This window comes from Stomoxys calcitrans, chromosome 2 (assembly GCF_963082655.1).
Source record: "Stomoxys calcitrans chromosome 2, idStoCalc2.1, whole genome shotgun sequence".
Lineage (NCBI taxonomy): Eukaryota > Metazoa > Arthropoda > Insecta > Diptera > Muscidae > Stomoxys > Stomoxys calcitrans.
Window position 1 is genome coordinate 85819936 of NC_081553.1, and position 22473 is coordinate 85842408.

The window sequence follows — 22473 nt, forward strand, 5'->3', positions numbered from 1 at the left end:
GGGCCCATATGGACAATTTCCTACAAGAATGTTGCCTATTCATATTGATTTTAAAGTGGGGTATTGCAGCCGGTTTGTTTGAACATTTTGGTATAAAACCATAAAAACTTTAATCTCATGGACCGATTTGACAATTTTGCATTGCCAAGAGTTTTCATACCCACAACCGAAGAATGGGGGTATATTCATTTTTTCATTCCGTATGCAACACAACGAAATATCCATTTCCGACCTTTTAAAGTATATATATTCTTGATCACCGTAAAAATCTAAGACGATCTAGCTATGTCCGTCCGTCTGTCTGTTGAAATCACGCTACAGTCTTTAAAAATAGAGATAGCTTAGACTTTGCACAGATGCTTTTTTTTTGTCTATAAGCAGGTTAAGTTCGAAGATGGGCTATATCGGACAATATCTTGATATAGCCCCCATATAGACCGCTCGCTCGATTTAAGGTCTTGGGCTCACAAAAGTCGCATTTATTGTACTATTTTGCCAAAATTTGCGACAGTTATGCTAAGCTCTTCGACATCGCTAAAATTAGAAGTGTTCAAATTATTTTCCCCATATTACGCTCGTATTTTGCACTAGTCAATTTATATGTGTATGGCCAGCCTTACAAATTTGCCAAGACTTTCGTGCACATGTTTCAACACAATGCAACACTCAAGTAACTGCATTTATGTGAGAGTATGTGTGTGACAGTAAAAGAGTGCATACAATCTCTCTCAAACACGCATACTTGCACATACCATGGTTCATCAAGCGTTTAACTGAAAAGTCAGTCGGTCAATATGACCGACATTACCGATAGCACAGGCATTTATGCACTGGGGAATGCTGGTATGTGAATGTTTGTGACCACCAATTGCTTGCCTGCATGTTAGTTGGTCATTTTACCTTCATGGGCTTTTGTATACCCATTGTCCCCATCATCAACGCCAACATCAACAACTGTTGTGCTGCTCCATGGTGGTCTGGATATATTTAAGCCAACATACATACGACTTATTGGCCATCATACATGGTTGTTATAATATCTTATGGATGTCTTAAAACTCATTAGGACATCAATTTCAGAAATTCTTTCTATCCCGCATTGTAATCTCATGGGGGTTATACACATTGGGAATGCTGTTGGGTTTTTTAAGCTTGTCTGTCTGGCTTATAGGCTTGTCATGGCGCTGTGGGTATCTGTCCATCGTTCGTTAAAAACAAAAGTTTTTGAACTGAAAATTGTTGCAAATATTTTTTCTATACGCAAGATTGAAGATTATAAGCCAGGGTTGCAGAATGCGATAAAACGAAGCTCTATATACCTCAAATTTTAACACAAGACGTATTTTGCGAAATACTGGCAGAGGTTCGGGAAACAGGCTAATTTTTGAACTTAACCTACAACCTGAGAACCAAAAGGAGAACTTTGCTAGCAATTGGAACACATTAGAATGGAGATGGGACTAAAGGCATGGGTCTTAAAACTCATTTGGACATAAGGTTAAAGGTTTTCCGACGAACATTCTCCTTAAACAATAGCGAGGGGACTTCGCATCTTCTAAAAGAAGGTTTCGATCGCGTATGGGTTCGTCTATGAGTCGCAGACGATTCCCTCTTCGTGAGGAGTTGTGTCATCAAGACGAATCTTCTGGAAGAGTGTTCCGCGAATCTTTCCTATGAGTTGTTAAAGAGTAAGTCAGAAGAGTCTTGGAAGATCTAGGAATCGCGCAAGAATCGTATGAGCGAATAACAAATGAGTGATTTGGGATTAATAAAAAAGTTGGGGCTATGGGCTAGAGCCGTTAAAAACTAAGGTTTTCGAACTGAAAATTATTGTAAATATTATGTGTGTGCGTTCTCAAAACTGTTTGAAAATTTGCACAAAAAGTCGTTCGCATACTTTATTTGCCAGCAGAAGAGAGCGGGCGAGCGACCTCAATTTTGATTGTTTGGTAATTGAGAGCTCACAAATTTCTACTAGAGTTTTTTTTTTCAACAGAAATTTGCAGCATCGAACAGCTGTTTTATGAAATTCAGCTATTTAATTCAAATAAAAAGCAAAAAAGGGTCAAGGCTGTGCTTACTTTCCTGGAAATTTTTACTGGAAAAGTACGCGAACAGATCTATTTTTTCTATACACAAGATTGATATTATTACCAAATTGCTCCCTGCAAACATTTGTTATCGCCAAAGAGTCGAAGACGACTCTGGCAGGATCCAAATCGGTCTATAAACTGATATAGCTCCCATATAAATCGATATCCCGATTTGACTTCTTGAGCCCTCTGGAAGCCACAAATTTCGTCCGATTTGGCTGAAATTTTGCACATAGTGTTCTCGTATGACTTTCAACAACTGTATCAAATACGGTCCAAATCGGTTTATAACCTTATATAGTTCCCATATAAACCGATTTCATGATAATTGATGATATTAATACTCGTAGAATTGGGTTAATTTTCAAACGATGTAAAGAAAATTTCAATCAGTTCTCAAAAAGTCCATCAATTTCAGAAATACCGACGATAGCATGACTAAGATTTGTAAGTCCAATTAAACATAAACCGTTACTAGACATTTTAGCATGCTTTTTGTAGGGTTTACCAAGCTCTATATTTTAAAGTATAAAGCCCATCGGCTCTACTTATTGGAAAACACCTAAGCATTGAGTATATTAAGTTTCGTGTACATATCTCAATCCGTTCTAAATTTCCAAAATTATTTCCAAGATTTTTTCGATTTGGCAACACTGTGCTTTGTAACAGTTCTTGTAACATAGGTGTCTAAAGGACCATATACGAGGTCATAGTATGAACGTCTCTCTCTCTCTCTCTATCTCCCTCATCTCTGCCTTAGGCGGAAATACAACGGTGGTCTTTTTCTTTCAACCTAACCTACGCTGTATGTGATACATCACTATCAGACCTGCAAGTGATGTGTGTCCCCAACGTTGTTACAAGTTCTGCAACATCAGTGTCGCTGCGACTATGCTTAATGTCATTGAAGAAATGTTTCTCTCTCTCTCTCTTGTTTATGAAAAAGCACTTTGTTTGAAGTCATTATACAGATGTCTCTCTCTCTCTCTCTTGTTTATGAAAGAGCACTTTGTTTGAAGTCATTATACAGATGTCTCTCTCTCTCTCTTGTTAATAAAAGAGCGCTTTCCCATAACACTTTTGAAATCATTAATCGGTTTAAGCGAATGCAGCACATGGGGCTAATCAGTTTTCTGAATTCAATTTCAAAATTAAAGAACTTAAGTTTGGAATTTACAAAGGCATCTTTTTTTTGTTCGCTTGCAAACCTAGTTTCATAATTGAGTAATTTCCACAAAAACTTCTAAACATTGCCATTTAGGTCTGCAGCACCTGGCTAAGCAAAAACAAAGAAAATGAAGAAAAGAATGTTAAACTCCACCATCAGACGTTATATCGAATTATAATTAAACAATTGCTATTGTTTAACATAACTAACAATAGCAACAATTTAGGCAAGCGTTTATATTTTTTTCGCATTCTTTCGCAATTAAACGATAGTACATTGTCTGTTTGATGGTCTCCTAATCGGTAATATCAAGTTTTGGACTGTTGCCAGTGTGGATGCGCTTGCGCAGCGCATCCATCAAAAGACAATCGCCCAAACAATCCATCATCGAGAGGTTTTTAGCGCTGCAATGAACAAACAGAAAGACAGACACTCAATGCAATGTGAATGCTGTTGAATACCCTGATGATGGAGCGAGTGCATCCGAATCCCCATGGATAACTGTGGCTGGTCTGGTTGAGATTCTTGGGTATCATTTTTTGTTTGTTTGAGGAGCCTTGTAAAATTTTTAGCTTGGTCGGTTGTTGGGTAAAAATGTGTGTCGTTTTTTTTTTTTGCTACAACGTCATGTTTAAACGGAAAATGTTTTTTTTTTATTTGGAAAATACAAAAAACTTAAGCATTGTTGTTGCTGCTGATGATGATAATGGTGATGATGATGATGATGATGATGGGGCTGTTGTTGCCTTTTGGTTGTTCAGTTCAAGTTGTTCTGCTTTTTAATTTATGTCAGCTTCGTGACGTCGTGTGTGCGCTTCAAGGATGGCATTCATTTTGGTTAACAAGCCCAAACATCCCAGCAAGCAGCAGTAACCAAACGAAACCATCGAAACGATTCATACATCCATCCATCCATCCACTAATTCCTTTTGGGGGCAGTACAACAAACATGCGCTGCTGCACTCAAACTCAAATATCATGATTTGTCAGACATGCCAAAGAGCTCAGCAGTCTGTTATGCCAGAAGCCAATAAAACATTACCGCAATACATGCAGGGACAGACAGGGAGGAACAAGCAGATCATCGCTGTTCCAAATCCCAAGTTTGCGCTTTCTTCCTGTGCAGTGTTCATCATCATCATCATAAGGAAGACAACTTGCAGCACAGATCAAGTAGTTTGTTGGAGAGCACCAGCATCATACCCACAAATCGTGGCAAATTAACTGTGCTGTGCGGACAGACAGACATTTGGACGGACATGTGTTGTATGATATTCGCCCATTATCTTAGTCTTTACTTACGTTTAGTGTTTGTTTATAAAAATCTTTGAAGTTTCCCTACTCTCATTGCTGCTATCATCGGCAACAATACAATGCAACAAACAACAAAATCGCACATTTCAATATCATCAGGACCAACAGCAGCAGGTAACAATAACAGGTAGACGAAACTTCAAAACTGCCAAGGAGGAACTGGTTATGGGAACTATACAATTGGCGCTGTTTTGGGCCTTCGGGCCATAGGATTTCTTTGAACACAAACTGACTGACTCACTGCCTTCGAAGATACTGGTATGTTGTGAGGCGATGGCGGTGGCTCTTCTTCATCAGTAAGTTCTTCCTGGTGATTTGTTTAGTACGATTATTTTAGCTTTTCTAAGAAAAAGACTTCATTTTTATTTGTTTTTCAAAATTCGGTAAAATTAGTTTGGACTTGGCGAATGTTGATGTTGACAAAAATGTCAAAAACCTTCTCATCATCTTTATGCGCTTCAGTTAGGTTCGCCATCAATTTCTCAGATTTACAGTATCAGGATTTTTGGGTTGAAATTTCCTTAGAATCTTTGTCATCATTGTTAGCAATGGTGGCTTTTTTTTTAGCAATCTTTAGAAACCTGATTTGACAACAGTGCCTCTATTATTTTGGTCATGATGTCTGAAAGGTGGAACAAAAAAGCACAACAAAATGAAAGTTAATAAGGAAATTTTTTACAAATGTGGTACAGTGGGGAAATAGTATGGTGCTAAAGGGGGAGAATTGCGGTACTAAAAAGTACCAAACCGAAGCATCGAAGGTATCAAGCTAGAATTATAAAATTTTGAGACTTTCTTCACTCTAATATGTAAGGTTTAGAGAAGTTACCCAAATCCTCGTTAGGTTGGATGGATGGAAGAGTTTTGAGCTTTTTAGTACTTTTCAAAGACCTTCTAACAAGGAAGGAAGTTCTATCCATTGAATGCCTAATGGTGGTAGTTTTTGTTATCCTCCCAATATGGCAAGTGTCATTTACTTAACTAAACTATGAATGAAAGGGATCGATTGATGAGGATTAGTTCAGTTTGTTTTTCAGTAAAAACGCTCAATTGAACTAGTTCGTTACTAAAAATCGAATTCATTGTTTTGCCATTTAGCTGACAGAGCTGGAGAGAGTACTAGTTCATCTCGGACTTTTCAGTGAGGTGCTCAATGGAACTAGTGCGTCACTGCTTACCAAGTTTGGAGTGTCGCCATTTAGCTGACTGGACTGGTGAAATAATGCGAACTAATTCAATTCGTTTTTCCGGTGATCTGCTTGGTTGAACTAGTTCAATTGTTTATTCATGTTGAACTGAAGATACTTACATTGAATTCATGCATCATTGAGAAACAAACCTGGTATTTTGCCATTGTTTCGCATTAGAAGCAATAAATTTGCATTATAAAGGGTAATTTTTTAGCTATAATCATTTTGGCAATACTGGTTTAAACAGCTCACGCATGTTTCGTGTTTTATTTCACTGTCAAACATCTTCAGTTTGGTCTATAATTTAACCATGAATCGTCTTACAAACGTACAACGCTTGCAAATTATTTAATTTTATTATAAAAATGCATGCTCTGTTAAGAAAGGTCATTGCGCGCTTCTGTGTGTTCAGCAACGAAGCTCGTTGTTGGCTCAATGGGTACTTAAATAAGCAGAATTGTCGATATTGGAGCGAAGATCAGTCAGAAGTATTGCAAGAGCTACAGCGGTCAAAAAAAGTATTCATCATTCAATGTTTTTTTTTTAATAAGTCTACAAAAGACAATTGGAATAAAAACATATTAAACTAATGATGCAGTAGTGCTTGTGTGATATATATGTACACAATTTCATTGTTTTTAAAGAAAAAAATAGTATTTATTGGAACAAAAAGGGCCATTTTACAGCTGAACACAAAAAATTAAACAAAAAAAGTATTCATCATTGCAAAAAAACAAAAAAATAAATAACATAATTTAAAAAAATTAATACTTTGTTATTCGACCACCGCGTCTTATAACTTCTTTTAAACGGTTTGACATCGATTGGACTAATTTAGCGGTTATATTTTGGTCTATATTAGTCCATTCCTCCATTATCACCTGTTGCATTTGACTCTTGCTCGAAAAATTGCGCGTTCTCAATTTGCGTTCGAGATGTTCAATTGGGTTCAAGTCGGGACTTTGAGGAGGAGTTTTAATGACTTTGGGGCAGTTATACAGCATCCACATCTTGGTATTTAAAGCAGAATGTTTGGGGTCATTATCTTGATAATATTGAAAGTTATTACCAAGCCCAAGTTTTACAGCACTATCTTTTAAATTCCTCTTTAAAATGTCAATGTAATACTTATGATCCATTACTCCATTAATAATTTCAAGATTTCCCGCTCCTGAAGCCGCCATACACCCCCAAACCATTAAACCACCTCCACCATGTTTTACAGTAGCAACTGTGTTTCGTTCTTCAAGCTCTGTATTTGGTTTTCTGTACACTATGACCTTTCCATCGCACCCAAAAAGATTAAACTTGCTCTCGTCTGCAAAAATGACTGTTTTCCAAAATGATTCGGGCTGTTTTACATACATTTTTGCGAAGTTTAGCCTTTTCACTCGGTTTATTTTATTTATAAAGGGCTTCTTACGTGCAGTTCTTCCTCTGTAACTATGCCTTTTGAGTGTATTTCGAATTGTTTGTGTAGTAACTTCCTTCCCTAAATATTCCATAGTGTTTTTACGAAGAATGGTCGCATTTGTCTTCGGAGTTTTCTGAACTTGCCGCACTAGCCAACGCACATCTCCAACTGAAAGTGCTTTTGGTCGACCAGATCTTGGTTTATTGTCAACAGTTTTCGTTTCTGTCCACTTTCTGATGATGGATTGTATAGTAGATCGTGGTCTATTTAATATTTCACTGATAGTTTTTTGAGTTAAACCATTCCTGTGGTGTTTTATTATCAAAACTTTTACCTCATCAGAAACCTCGTTTTGCTTACGACCCATTTTGACAAAAACTAGAAATTAAATATTTGCTGTCAAGGGCAAAGCCTCCTTTACTAAATAAAACAGAAAAGGGGGATTCCCAAATAATATTTGAATTTGACTTTGATGATAGCACATCAATGATGAATACTTTTTTTGTTCTGTTTTTGGTGTTATTATATAAAATTGCATTTTTTGCGCTAATTAAATTTATTTTTTGAATTTATTTTAAAACATATTACGAAAAATAAACTATTGCATAAAACTGCATTATTTGTTTACTTTAAATTTTCTTCAATTACCCAAAATAAGTGAATTTATTATCAATTTTGCTAATGATGAATACTTTTTTTGACCGCTGTACTAATGCATTCAGAAAAAGTCACAGTTTGGTGCGGTTTATGGGCTAGTGACATCATTGGACCGTACTTCTCCAAAGATGATGCGAATTATAACGTAACTGTGATTGGTGAAAGCTACCGTGAGATGATATCCATATTTTTTTTTTGCCCAAAATGCAGGAGCTTGACTTGCATGACATTTGGTTTCAACAAGATGCTGCCACATACCAAACAGAACGCATAACAATGGGCTTATTGAGAGGCGAGTTCGGTGAACATTTTATTTCACGTTCGGAACCGGAGGCCAATTGACGCCTCCTAGATAGTGCGATTTAACGCCTTTAGACTATTTTTTGTGGGGTTATGGTTAAGTTTTTGTCTATACAGAGAAGAGTATGCCGAAATTGGACTAAGCGGATGGACCATTTGAGGCATAGTCATGGTCAACATTCCTTTCAAACACCTACTACCACTACTTCCCATGAATATTGCATTTAGTTACAAGGGATACTTCTCTCATATCAATGAGTGCAGTCCCATTATTGATTAAGCTCAGTGATAAGGGGTCTCCTATGTTATGCCGAGTCCGAACGGATTGCCGCATAGCAACACCACTTGCTAGAGAAATTTTAACATGGCAGTATACCTCACAAATGTAGCCAGCATTAGTAAGGGGACAATCACCGCTGAAAATTGTTCTGATGTTCTCGTCGGGATTTGAACCAAAGCGCTCGGCGTCATAGGCCGACATGTTATCCTCTGTCCACGGTAGCCTCCAGCACTAATATGAGAAAAGTCTCCCCTCTTAACTCGAATGTACCTTAGAAACATTTGTACTTGATACCATCACCCCTGGCGCCCCGATAGCCGAATTGGTAGCATGCTTGAGTTGCCAGTGTCGGGTCAGGTCATGGGTTCGATTCCCACCGGAGGCCTTAATCTATCGCTACTGTGGTTACACAATGGACTTGAAATGGTCTAAGTGAGTCTGTAAAGGACTGCCACTCTAACCTAACCTAAGCTACCATCACCTCTCTTATTAAAATTGAATTTTTTTAAGTGCTTGCACTACAACCGCAAAAGCATATACAGCGATATGAAATCCGGTTTTCTTTATCTATTGGGTTGCCCAAAAAGTAATTGCGGATTTTTCATATAGTCGGCGTTGACAAATTTTTAAACAGCTTTTGACTCTGTAATTGCATTCTTTTTTCTGTCAGTTATCAGCTGTTACTTTTAGCTTGTTTTAGAAAAAAAGTGTAAAAAAAGTATATTTGATTAAAGTTCATTCTAAGCTTTATTTAAAATGCATTTATGTACTTTCTTTTAAAAAATCCGCAATTACTTTTTGGGCAACCCAATAATTTTTATCAAACAAAAATCTTGCCTCATTTTAGCCACTGTATCTCTACACTTGTGTAAAGGCCATCATACATTTTACTTTACTTCCTTGTGGAGTCACTTCAGTTTTTAACGTCCTACATGTATGTATTCTTCCGTCTGATTGCTCCTAATTCTTGCATAGCAGTTACACATGACTCGAATGGCTGTATGGAAGTGGCATTATAAGCCCAATGATGATGATAAAGTCGAAAAGAAGAATACCTCCTCTACACTAAGCAAAGAATATTGCGCATTATAAGAAAAAAAAAACAACAACAGATCGTTCATCAATTCCAAGAATTGTAGCATGTACCATTGATGCATTTTAAAATCGAAAAAATACGATACGATGATGTAGCGCGCTCCCATTATGGCCAGCAGGCAATGCACAATGCATATAAAAATCCAGAGACAAATGAAAAGGCAGACGCAGGGACGGACAAAACGACAGACAGACCGACAGAAAGGCGAATAGTTAGTTGCTGGAAGAAAAGAGGAAGGAAGGACAAGCAAATGACTGGTTTAAAAGCTTCGGCGCCATGTCCACACATCCCATAGAGTATGATACCAAAGTTGTTTTTGTTTTTTCAGCAGTACTTCGAACGAACTTCGAATGTTGATGGCGGCGGCTCATGTTGTGTTTCATATGATTACCTTACCTCTAATATTGGGAATTGTTGTTGGTAGGTTTGTTGTCTGGCTGGCTGGCTGGCTTGAAGGTTGCTTCTTGGGGTCCATTTCCACTGGTTTCCAAGAGTATCATCATTAGCTGCGGCTGCTGTCGCCGCCGCCACCACTGCCACAAAACAAAAGAGGCAGAACATTAAAGCGCATTCCGATGTCTTGAAATTCAAAGGAAGAAAAAACATTTTACATATTCATTTAGAATTAATTGAATGAATGTGTATGGTGTGTTCTACGTCTTTAACCCTTTGTTGTCAGCGGTCAAGTGAGCGCCGCCAGTCAAATGTGGGGTCGTTTGAATTTTCGCAGAAAAAAGGTTTGGTTTTAGTTTTGCTTTTTTATTTAAAAACATTCTGAGGAACAAATAGAACATGAGCACATTGTGTTCGTTCTTTTTTTTCCTGCTTTGCTTCTTAAAAGTCAAAATGAACAATTTCCGTAGAAATTCTTCGTAGAAGAGGTTTGATTTGCATAAAATGCATTGCATTAATTTTGCATGAAAATCAAGATTGTTAGTGGTTGATAAAAGGGATGATAAGAACTTAACAATAAAAGTTGTATCTGTATTAAAGAAAAGAGAAGTCTCTTAATGAAGTACAAAGTTTTGAAATCTTAAAGCAAAAAAAAAAATCTTATAACAGAAATCTTTATATGCGATGATAACAATTTTTGTTATACCAGAAATTAATTTTCTAGAGCCGGAAATTCCAATGCTAAATATCGTATTTCTCGTAAACCCATTAGCCTCAACCCATTATCGTACGTTATCTAGTGAAGGCAAAACTTTTCGACTGATCAATGATGTCTTCCTTCTCTATCTTCGCATTAAAATCTCCCAGAAAGATTTTAATATCATGGACGGGGCGGCGATCATATTCTCGATTTTCACTTAAATGGTCGTAGTTACTACAATTTTCAACCGATCTGCACAAAATTTGGCAAGGATTGTTCTGTTACTGATCTTTACATATCTGCATGATTTCATTAATATCGGTTCAGATTTGGATATAGCTCCCATATATATGTATCGACCGATTTGCACTTAAATGGCCGTAGTTGCTACAATTTTCAACCAATCTGTTCAAAATTTAACACGGATTGTTTTATTACTGATCTTAACATATCTGCAAGATTTAATCAAAATCGGTTCAGTTTTGGATATAGCTCCCATATAAATGTATCGTCCGAATTTCTCTTAAATGGCCGTAGCAACTAAAATTGTCAACCGATCTGCACAAAAGTTGGCACAGATTGTTTTGTTACAGATCTTTACATATCTGCAATATTTCATCAATATCGGTTCAGATATGGATATAACTCCCATATATATGTATCGCCGGATTTGCACTTATGCGGCCGTAGTGACAACATTTTTCAAACAAACTGTTCGAAAAAAGTCGGTTCAGACTTAGATATAGCTCTCATATACATATATCTATTTATAATTGTAGGGTTGGTGTAGGATATTATATATTGGTTGCCCAAAAAGTAATTGCGGATTTATCATATAGTCGGCGTTGACAAATTTTTTCTCAGCTTGTGACTCTGTAATTGTATTCTTTCTTCCGTCAGTTATCAGCTGTGACTTTTAGCTTGCTTTAGAAAAAAAGTGTAAAAAAAGTATATTTGATTAAAGTTCATTCTAAGTTTTATTAAAAATGCATTTACTTTCTTTTAAAAAATCCGCAATTACTTTTTGGGCAACCCAATAGTCGGTTCCGCCCGACTTTAGCCTTTCCTTACTGGGTTCTTTTTGATTTAAGTCGGTAGTGGCTGGTCGAAAATCGGCGCGGCCGAACTTATAACGATTTTCCTTTTTACAACCACTTATAGAACCGTTGATTCTTAACACTAATTTGTACTCTAGGCAATAACGCCTAATAGGAAATTTTTATTCAGTAAACATCAAAATAACGTGTATAGATGTAGGTATGCCCATCACTGGCTTAGAACCCTCCAGTTTTAGGTAAAGATAGTCAAGTTTTAATACATTTGCCTGACATTGAAACTTCACATGTTCTGATGTTACCTTCACTTATAGATATATGACAGTCACAGTAGTATCATATTCATCTGACCGCCAACTTAAATCCTTATGTTATTAAGGTTCTGCTTCCCCTGCATAGAAATACTAAACCTTTCCATTTAGTTGTCAACTGTAATTGACATTTGTGTAGACTTAAAATAAAATGCCAGCTAAAAATAAATCCCAATTTTTTTTTTGTTTTTTGCTGCAAAAGGACAAAGATCTCAAAAAAATCTAAAATCAATAATGTGAAATTGCTTAAAAATTCTCTGCGCAGTAGATTTCAAATCTTTTAGTCTTCTATATTTGAAATTCCAGTGTCTGCTGTTGTTGTATTTTTTTTTTACTTCTTGGGCCATAATGTTTGGCTCTGTCATTTAGCGTCGTCGTTGTTGTTGTTGTTGTTACTGGTGCCTGTGATGGTGGTGCAATTAAAAAAGCTTTAGTTATTTAACCGTTTGTCAGGTAGCCACTCCTTAATTTTACGAGAAGAGTTGTATGGCATTGAGGAGATTAACATTTTCGTATAGATTTTTGTTTGCTATTGACTGTGATTTGTTTGACAAACATACATACATGTGTGCGTGTGTGCACGGTGTACATATCACAGTGGTGAGTTTACTATATTTTTATGCAAATATATTTCTCTTGTAAATAAACAAACATAGACATTAAACATAATAAAAAAAAAGTTTAGGAATTTTTAAGTAACACTGGTGCACAAAAATGTTTGTTAACCAAAAATAAACAGAAAAAATGGAATTGCTAATGAAGTTAAATACATAAATGCAAACTTGTCCATGAACATTTCGTTAAGGAACTGGGGCAAACTTCTTACCAGGGCTGCGGAGTCTAGCCCTCGATTCCAACCCCTGGTCGGAGTCGGAGTACTAAGCCAGAGTCGGAGAGTAGTTTGGAATCGGGGCTAACGTGCTCAACTCCGAACTAAACTCCGACTCTGGCTCAATAGTCCGACTCCGGCCTCAAAAACTTGACTCCGGTCGACTCCGCAGCCCTGCTTCTCACATACCATTGAGTGCCTTCCGATTCAAGTTTAAGCTCAATGATAAGGGACGTACGTTTTAAAGCCGAGTCCGAACGGCATGCCGCAGTTTTTACATGGCATAGTACCTCACAAATATTGCCAGCTTTAAGAAGGGAAAACCACCGCTGAAAATTTGTTCTGAGACGTTCAGCATCATAACCATCATATGCTAAACTCTGCAGTATGGTGGCATTGTAAGTTAAATGGAAGGATAGTAAAGTTACAAAACTTCAAGGCGAATAAGTCAGAGGTCCTTTATCATTTAGTTTAATAGCAGAGCACTCATTGATATGAGAGAAGTATCGCCGCGGTTTGCTTTTTATACCCTACCCCACCACTGTGGTACAGGGTATTATAAGTTCATACATTTGTTTGCAACGCCAAGAAGGAGAAGAGCTAGACCGATCGACTCAGAATAACTTTCTGATTCGATTTCCGTATGGACAGACCGTCCGGATGGACAGACATGGGTAGGTCGACTTAAAACATTATGACGATTAAGAATAAATATATTTTATGGGGTCTTAGACGTATATTTCGAGGTGTTAAAAACGGAATAACAAAATAAGTATACCCCCATCTTATGGTGGAGGGTATAACAATGTAAAAATTTTCACATATGTAACTTATATTTGAAAAAAATAACATTTAATAAAAATATTCTTTATTTAATTTTTAAAAATTTTTACCAAATTGCATTGAGGGGGCTCCGCCTGTTCGTTACATGCAAAATACCACCAACACAACAAGTTCAAGATTGGGCCATCAGTATTAGCATCGCCATCGTCTCTTCTATTCATTCATCTATTTCACGGTTCAGGCAGCCAAGCACTCTATCTGCCTGTCTGTCTTTCTATCACTTCAGTCAGTCAGTCAGTTAGGCAAATTCATTCAATCTTTACAGTCTGTCCAAATGCCGGGGGCTTGATGGCGCGTGTGAGTGATTTTACGAATAGTACACATATAATATATACTATGTATGAAAACGACATACAAATATTGTATACATGTTTGTATGTATGCATGTATGCATGTGTATTCTGTTTCGTTATGTATGTACGTATCTTTGAATATGCGGTGTCTTCACAAGATGAGATCATACTCCACTAAAATAGTCCATAACAAATTTGTTTATAATAAAGAAGCCAAAACGAAAAATCGAAAAACCAAAAAAGAAACAAAACAAAGAAAAAAAGTTGACAACAAAATTTAAAATTTACTATTTTTTCCCCAAAAGAAAATAAAAGAAAGAAAAAACACAAAACAAAATGAAAACAAACGCAAGGGAAATGTTAAAAATTTGACCTGAAGTGACTAACTATGCGATGGTGTGTGTGTTCGTTTTTTTTTTTTTTTAAATAACGAAACGAGAGAATGCAATTGATTCGGTATCAGCTGTTTCACTTCTCAAACTAAAGGCATATGAATCACCCCCACGTTTATTATTGCAGCCAAATCGGTTAGTAATTGTGGCATCTAGAGGTTTAAGAAGTCAAATCGGGCGACTGGTTTATATGGAAGCTTTATCTGGTTATTTCAATGAATTAGACCATGCTTGGCAAAACACCTTAAGTAACATTTGCGCCCTCTAGAGGCTCAAGAAGCCAAAATCCAGGATCGGTTTATATGGCAGTTATGTCAAAACATGAACCGATAAGGCCCATGTACAATCCTAACCGACCTGGTCTAAAAAGAAGTACTTGTGCAAAATGTCAAGCGCCTAGCTTTACTTTAAATGTCATGATGATCAAGAATATACATACTTTATGGGGTCTTAGACAGATATTTCGAGGTGCTACAAACAAAATGACGAAATTATTATACCCCATCCTATGATGGAGGATATAAAAACCGAAAACACGCTTACTTACTTTAGAACGTGTAAGCTAGTCGCTCGAAATTTTGCAACAATATTTATCATTGATGTTGATCGATTGGGATTGTAAATGGGTCAAATCGGTCTATGTTTAGATATAGCTCTCAATAAACCGATCTCCAGATTATATTTCATAAGTCACTAGAGAATGCAGTTCTTATCCGATGTGGCCGAAATTTTCAAATCTGCCGATTTGACTTTACGAGGCTACAGAGGGCGCTGTTCTTTTGCAAAAAAAAATTTATACCCTCCACCATAGGATGGGGGTATACTAATTTCGTTGGTTTGTAACTCCACGAAATATTCGTCTAAGACCCCATAGTGTATATATATATTCTTGATCGTCATGACCTTTTAAGCCGATCTAGCCATGTCCGTCCGTCCGTCTGCCTGTCGAAAGCACGCTAACTTTCGAAGGAGTAAAGCTAGCCGCATGAAATTTTGCACAAATATTTTTTATTAGTGTAGGTGGGTTGGGATTGTAAATGGGCCATATCGGCCCATGTTTTGATACAGCTGCCATATAAACCGATCTGGGATCTTGACTTCTTGAGCTTCTAGAAGACGCAATTCCTATCCGATTTGACTGACATGACGTGTTTCACTTTCAACAACTGTGCTATGTATGGTTCAAATCGGCTCATAACCTGATATAGCTGTCATATAAGCGATCTTGAGTCTTGCCTTCTTGAGCTTTTAGAGGGCGCAATTCTTATCTGATTAAGCTGAAATGTTGCATGACGTGTTTTGTTATGCCTTTAAATTGGTCTATAACCTGATATAGCTGCCATACAAACCGTTCTGGCTTCTCTCATGACCTTTAACATACGTGTTAAATATGGTCTAATTTGGTCTATAGCCTGATACCACTTCCTTATAAACCGATCTCCCTATTTTACTTCTTGAGCCCCTAATTTATATTATGGTCTCCAACTTTCAGTTCAATTATGTTCCGAATTGGACCAAAATGTGATATAGCTCTAATACCGTAGCAATTCTTTTCATTTATCCTTTATTTGCCTAAAAAGAGATACCGGAAAAAGAACTAGACAAATGCGATCCCTGGTGGAGGGTATAGAAGATTCGACCCGGCCGAACTTAGCACGCTTTAAATTGTTTTTTGTTTTTTTAATTATTTCAGAAAATTCGACTAAAAAATGTTTTATATTCAAAAAATATTTTCGAAAGTAGGTTTGAGGATGCGTACAAGTCTACAAACATGAGATCATGAATTCAAATCTCCGCGGCGGCAAAAGTTTTTAAATTGTTTTTAGGGTTATAATATAGAGAGAGAGAGAGTGACAGAGAACAATCCAAGAGCAGCAGTAAACGAACGAGAAGAAGCAACGCGAAACAAAGAAAATAAAACTAACCACCACACCAAAGCTGTGCAGCAAAGCCAGCACATGTATGGAGTGGTTGTATTGTTTTTTTGTTTTGCTTGTCTATAATATAGTCGATGTGTCATTTGTAACACATCGAAATGTACACACCTAATCCTATAAATTATATATATATTCTTGATCGTCGTAAGAATTTAAGACGATTAGCTTGTTCTTCCGTCTGTCGGTTGAAATCACGCTACAGTCTTAAAAAATAGAGATTTTGAGCTGAAACTTTGCACAGATACTTTTTTTGTTCATAGGCAGGTTAAGTTCGAAGATGGACTATATCGGACTATATCTTGGTATAGTCCCCATATGGACCGATTCGTCGATTTAAGGTCTTAGGCCCATAAAAGCCACATTTATTATCCGATTTTGCCAAAATTTGGGACAGTGAGTTGTGTTAGGCCACTCGACATCCTTCTTCAGTTTGGCCCAGGTCGGTCCAGATTTCGATATAGCTGCCATATAGACCGATCTCTCGATTTAAGGTTTTGGGCCCATAAAAGGCGCATTTATTAACCGATTTCGCCGAAATTCGGGAAAGTGAGTTGTGTTAGGCCACTCGGCATCTTTCTTCAACTTGGCCCAGATCGGTCCAGATTTGGATTTAGCTGCCATAGAGACCTATCTCTCGATTTAAGGTCTTGGGCCCATAAAAGGATCATTCATTGTCCGATTTCGCCGAAAATTTGGGACAGTGAGATGTGTTAGGATCTTCGATATCCGTTTTCAATTTGGCTCAGTTGCCATATAGACGGATCTCTCGCCCCATAAAAGGCGCATTTATAATCCGATTTTGATGAAATTTGACACAGTGACTTATGTTAGGCTTTTCGACATCCGTGTCGTATATGGTTCACATCGGTTTATATTTGGATATAGCTACCAAAAAGACCAATATTTTGTTTTACAAAATTGAATATTGTCCTGTACACTCAGTTTCCGTGCCTAATTTGGTACAAACTGTACCATATTTTGATATAGCTGCTATGGAGACATAAATTATGAATTTTTCACCGTATTATTGCGAATATACCCGGTCCGGGCGATCTTAACGCCTTTTCACTTTTTATATGTTGGCTTGCAAAGCGAGTGCTTTTCAACAACAAGTTTTTGCTTTGGTTCGTTGAGATTCAAAATAAATTGTTGCAGGAAAATTAACAAATTTTTTCGTTGTTTTTTCGACAAAAGTTGTTGTTTTTCAAAAACATTTTTTTTTTGCAGTCTTTTATAGTGCTATAGGTTGGTTCTTCATCGCTTTACAAATATTTAAGTTCATCAATGCATTCTTGTCGTAATAGTCCACGTCGAAAGTTGTGAAAATAATTTTTCAATTTCCGTAAACAACACAAATAATGGTCGTTCTGAGTACTATGATGGTAGAAAATGTTAATTTTGTCCATGGATGTGTCAGATTGCACCAGGTAACATTTGGTGTTGCCTAGTTCAGAAACTTATATAGTAGCCCTAGTAGTATGTAAAGTATTCATCTTTTGATTATAACCCCTTGTATGAATTCCGATACGCCGATTTATTTCTTATATATATTGGGTTGCCCAAAAAATAATTGCGGATTTTTTAAAAGAAAGTAAATGCATTTTTAATAAAGCTTAGAATGAACTTTAATCAAATATACTTTTTTTACACATTTTTTCTAAAGCAAGCTAAAAGTAATAGTTGATAACTGACAGAAGAAAGAATGCAATTACAGAGTCACAAGCTGTGAAAAAATTTGTTAACGCCGACTATATGAAAAATCCGCAATTACTTTTTGGGCAACCCAATAAATATATTTATAGACCGATCTTCTTGAAGCTTTTTCACCAAGTGTTTTCTGATCGTATCAATACCAATGTTTGCCTGACGCATTCAATTTGCTTTAACTTTATTTAGTTTTTTTTTTTTTTTTTATAATAACAAGGTTAATGTAGGGATTCACAGTGGGGGGCTATATAAAATTTGGCTCGGCCAAAATTAATGCCGTATTTATAGTTTTTTTTTTACGGTTTTTTATAGTTTTCAAAAAATTTTTATCAAATGAGAAATTAAATTCATCCATAACTTTTAATTGGCTTAAACGCTTAATGTCAAACGCAAAAGATATTAAATTTTAAGTCACACTCTTTTTCGCTAACTAAATTTAAAGAAAAAAAAAAAATGCAAAATATCTAAAAGCGAGTTAGTATACCATGTGACATGTGAAGCGATATTATTGATGTTGCCACTCACACACATGCACACACACACACACCCCGCAACAAAAAATAACACAAACTTAGATAGTTTTTTATGAATGAATTTTTGATACAATCAACTATCATATGCTGCTATGCTATGGCAACGACAATAGTGTTAATACTCTTTGTCGTTGACGTCGTAGTCAACGTCGTCTTACCAAATGGCATATATAAAACGCCACAAAACAACAAATAACATTAATAACAAATAATAGTCATAAAAACAATAATAATAAATTATAACAAAAGTTATGAATGGAGATACACTTGTCGCATTTTCCCCCTTTTTTGTATTAAATTTTTTATTTTGCTTCATATCATTTGATTTTTTTCCACGTTTTGTGTTGGTTGATGTCTGTTTTAAAATTCATAATAATAATAATTTATACGCAAATTATTATCGACCGAATGTCATATATTTTGTTAATGTTTATATACATATGTATGTATACGAATTTAGTTTTCTCACATCACTTTGATATTGTGATCCCTATTACATTGTGTTTGTGTATTGATATATTGAACATAAAATCAATTTTATTCCAATGTTTTGGTGTAAAACGAATAAGGGGTCAGTCCATTGGAAGGTTCGAAAATGTTCTTAATTGAATTTTCAAAAAATAAATAAAAATGAATAAAAATCGTTAATTTTAAGTTATAATGGAATAAGTTTTTAACTACTCTGTACTTCCTTTCTAATAGATAATTTTTTCTTTTTTTTTTACAGAAAGTGCCCCACCCCCGTATCAAAGCCAAAGGATGAACAGAAACGAAGGTAAGTTTGCGACTTTTTAAAGAATTTTTACTGTCAAAATATCAGCAGGGCTAAGTGTATCGGTTTTATATATTAGGTTGCCCAAAAAGTAATTGCGGATTTTTTAAAAGAAAGTAAATGCATTTTTAATAAAACTTAGAATGAACTTTAATCAAATATACTTTTTTACAATTTTTTTCTAAAGCAAGCTAAAAGTAACAGCTGATAACTGACAGAACGCCGACTATATGAAAAATCCGCAATTACTTTTTGGGCAACCCAATAGTAACACATTGGGCACATGGTGTTTCAGGTGTTGCTACCCCATTTCTTAGTGCGCATCATGGGTGTCTTTTTGACCCATGTATATCACCTGAATGATTTGTTTCAAAGTCTTTTGGTTTGACTACCTTATTTTAATTCAAGTGCATACTGCATCATGTGAGATGCGATGCCAACTCTCACCACATTTCGTGGGGTAGTACCAACATTAATAAACGGGGCCAAGCCCCGGCAGAATTCTTAAATACTAACGACATAATAACACTTAATATTGGTAACACCGCTACCTTTGTTAACAGGATTAGGGAGTAGGTTTTAGATGTGACAATATGTTCGGAAAATCTAATCGATGAGGTTCAGGATTGGAGGGTCTTCATGGGGGAGTGCTTCATGGAGGCCCTCCATCGTTACATTAGGTTGAGAATAGCACGGCCAGCGCCGCTAATAAGCTTCCGTAATAAGTTGAAAACCAACTGGCCCAAAATTCGGAAGACTGATCGGTAGAAGACTTGGTCAAGATAATTTTGATTGTCCAAACATACAGGACATTGACGACAATGTCTACAGAATTACTATTGCACTATTGGTGTCTTTCAAAGATATTTGTCCTCTTCGAGAAAGGAAATCAGCCCAAACCCCTAGATGACTGGGGAGATTCGCAACATTGGAAAAGAGGTCCGCTGACTTTAGAACAGAGTACATCGTCAAAAAGCGGAAGTATATTGAAATGTGTATTACACGGCTCAATGAATACAATAAAACTACCAAAGTGGTAAAACGTTCCTCCTGCAAGGTTTTCTGCGACCAGGTCGATAGCGTTAATGACGCCGCCAAGATGAAAAAATTTCTCGCAAAAACCCATGTCCAAACTGAAACGTTAGCAGACGATATGAGAGTGAGAGCAGAGACAACGAAGGACATGTTGAGGTTTTTTTTATAAAAACGCATTTTCCATTATGAGCGACCACCCATTACAGATTCTGACTGAAGAGGGATTTGAACGATGTTATAATACTTCTAAGGGGTAAGGATACGAACCAACTATGCAGAGGGGGCCGAAAGGGTCCTGTGGATGGAATACGACTGGGCAAGACCAAGGGGTCTCAATGTTAACCCAGTACAGACCGAAATCTGCTTATTCACAATGAGGAAAAATATGGGCCAATTTAAAGCACCACGTTTCCTCTATAGAATTATTTCGATATCTGACAAGTTCAAATACTTGGACTTGAAACTGAATTGGAAGTGTCACATTCGGGAGCGTACCGAGAAAGCTCATAGATGTTGGGTATGCAGACGGGCCGTAGGCTCGAAATGGGACCTGAATCCAAGGATAGTTCACTGGCTCTTCAGGAGCGTGATTAGACTAATACTTAGTTACGCTTCAATAGTTTGGTGGACTGATATTGAGAAAAAGTGCAACATAAGTTTGATATAACAGGCTCAGAGAACATGTTGTCTTGGCATAGGCGGAGCGATGAGGACCACGCCCACTAGAGCAATAGAGACTATTCTAGATATTCGACCCGTTTTAAATACAGATTAAGTGTGAGTCAGCCACTGCGGCTATGAGACTTAAGGTGATGGGAGAATGAATTGAGGATAGGAGCAGGTCATACCATCGCTCTATAATCGAGGCAACGATAGGAAACCTGGAAGGAATGGAGGAGGTTTCAGATTGGTGTTAACGCGAGAGGACGAATGTGAACAGTAAACTGGCCGTAGGGGCAATAACAACCAGGACGGAAGTCATTAACAGTATTGGAGTGTAAGAAGGAGATTAACGCCTTCTCAGAGAATGGCGCGATCCGCATCGTATATGTGCCGGGCCATAGTGGAGTAAGGGGGAATGAAAAAGCAGAGGATTTGGCAGTGAAGGCCAGAGAACTACAGTCAACAAACTTGGTTAATCCTTTAGGGTTAACGAGGGACGAGTTAAGAGCGTTGGCTACAATAACTGTGTAATGACCGCTATGTACGCGTTCGACCGCTATCGTGATTTCGACGGACAGAGATGATTAAATCGACTCCGAACGTCGAGACCATCAAGAATATATATACTTTATAGGATCTTAGGCGAATATTTCGAGGTGTTTCAAACGGAATAAATAGATAAGTATACCCCATCTTATGGTGGTGGGTATAATAAGCTTGTGCATAACATAGTGAACGCCGAGCAGAGCAGAGAGCAGAGCTGATGGAGTGCGAGGAACGCGTTTGTCGGGCTTGTTTGTATTTTTTATGTTTATTTTTTAGTGTGCAATCGTGTTTTTAAATGTATTAAAATCGAGAAAAATGCATATCGATCAAATAATAAGTGAATTTTTTCCGCAATATTTAATATTAATATTCCCATTCACTGTGTTATATGCGAGAAGAAAATTTGTCATTTTCTTCTCGCATAAGCTCGGCATCAGCGCTCACTCTCACCCTTAGGTATAGATTCGGCAGCTAGAAGTGGCACAAGACAGCAGATCTTCTTCTACAGTAATATCTGTAATACTCTATTGAACCCTGATGATTTTAAAGGTGAAAAGCTTTTCTACCTTTTCTACCCTTCCTTAGAACGCATGATGCTGTCGAAAACTTCAGTAAATTGACAAATTGGTAGAAGAAGTCAAATTGTATTTATTTGGTCCCTCCTTAGCTGACAACCCATCGGCTCCTACTGCCTTGACATTCTTCAACTCATTCAGCTCAAACGGTAGACACTCAATGCCATTGTCAGGCATTGGTTCGGGAATATCCTCTCCATCACACATGTCGAATATCGACAGTTTTGCAAAATGTTCTCTCCATACCATCTACTGCAGCAAGTAGAGTAAATGCAAATTTGCCCAATAACATTCCATTAAGGAACTGGGGCAAACTTCTCACAAATCAATGATTGCTGTCCGATTCAATTTTAAGCTCAATGATAAGGGATTTTCTT

The 22473-nt window shown here is 36.9% G+C and overlaps 1 protein-coding gene across 3 annotated transcripts in view; it reads left to right on the plus strand.

Annotated features, from left to right (window-relative positions):
- The window catches only part of LOC106082185 (mothers against decapentaplegic homolog 6), a 102501-nt gene that overhangs the window by 27519 nt on the left and 52509 nt on the right, over positions 1–22473 (plus strand). For all 3 annotated transcript variants that reach the window (XM_059364164.1, XM_059364163.1, XM_059364165.1), the window contains exon 4: positions 19233–19280. In XM_059364164.1, coding sequence (XP_059220147.1) covers positions 19233–19280 — 48 coding nt within the window. The remainder of the gene's footprint in view (positions 1–19232; positions 19281–22473) is intronic.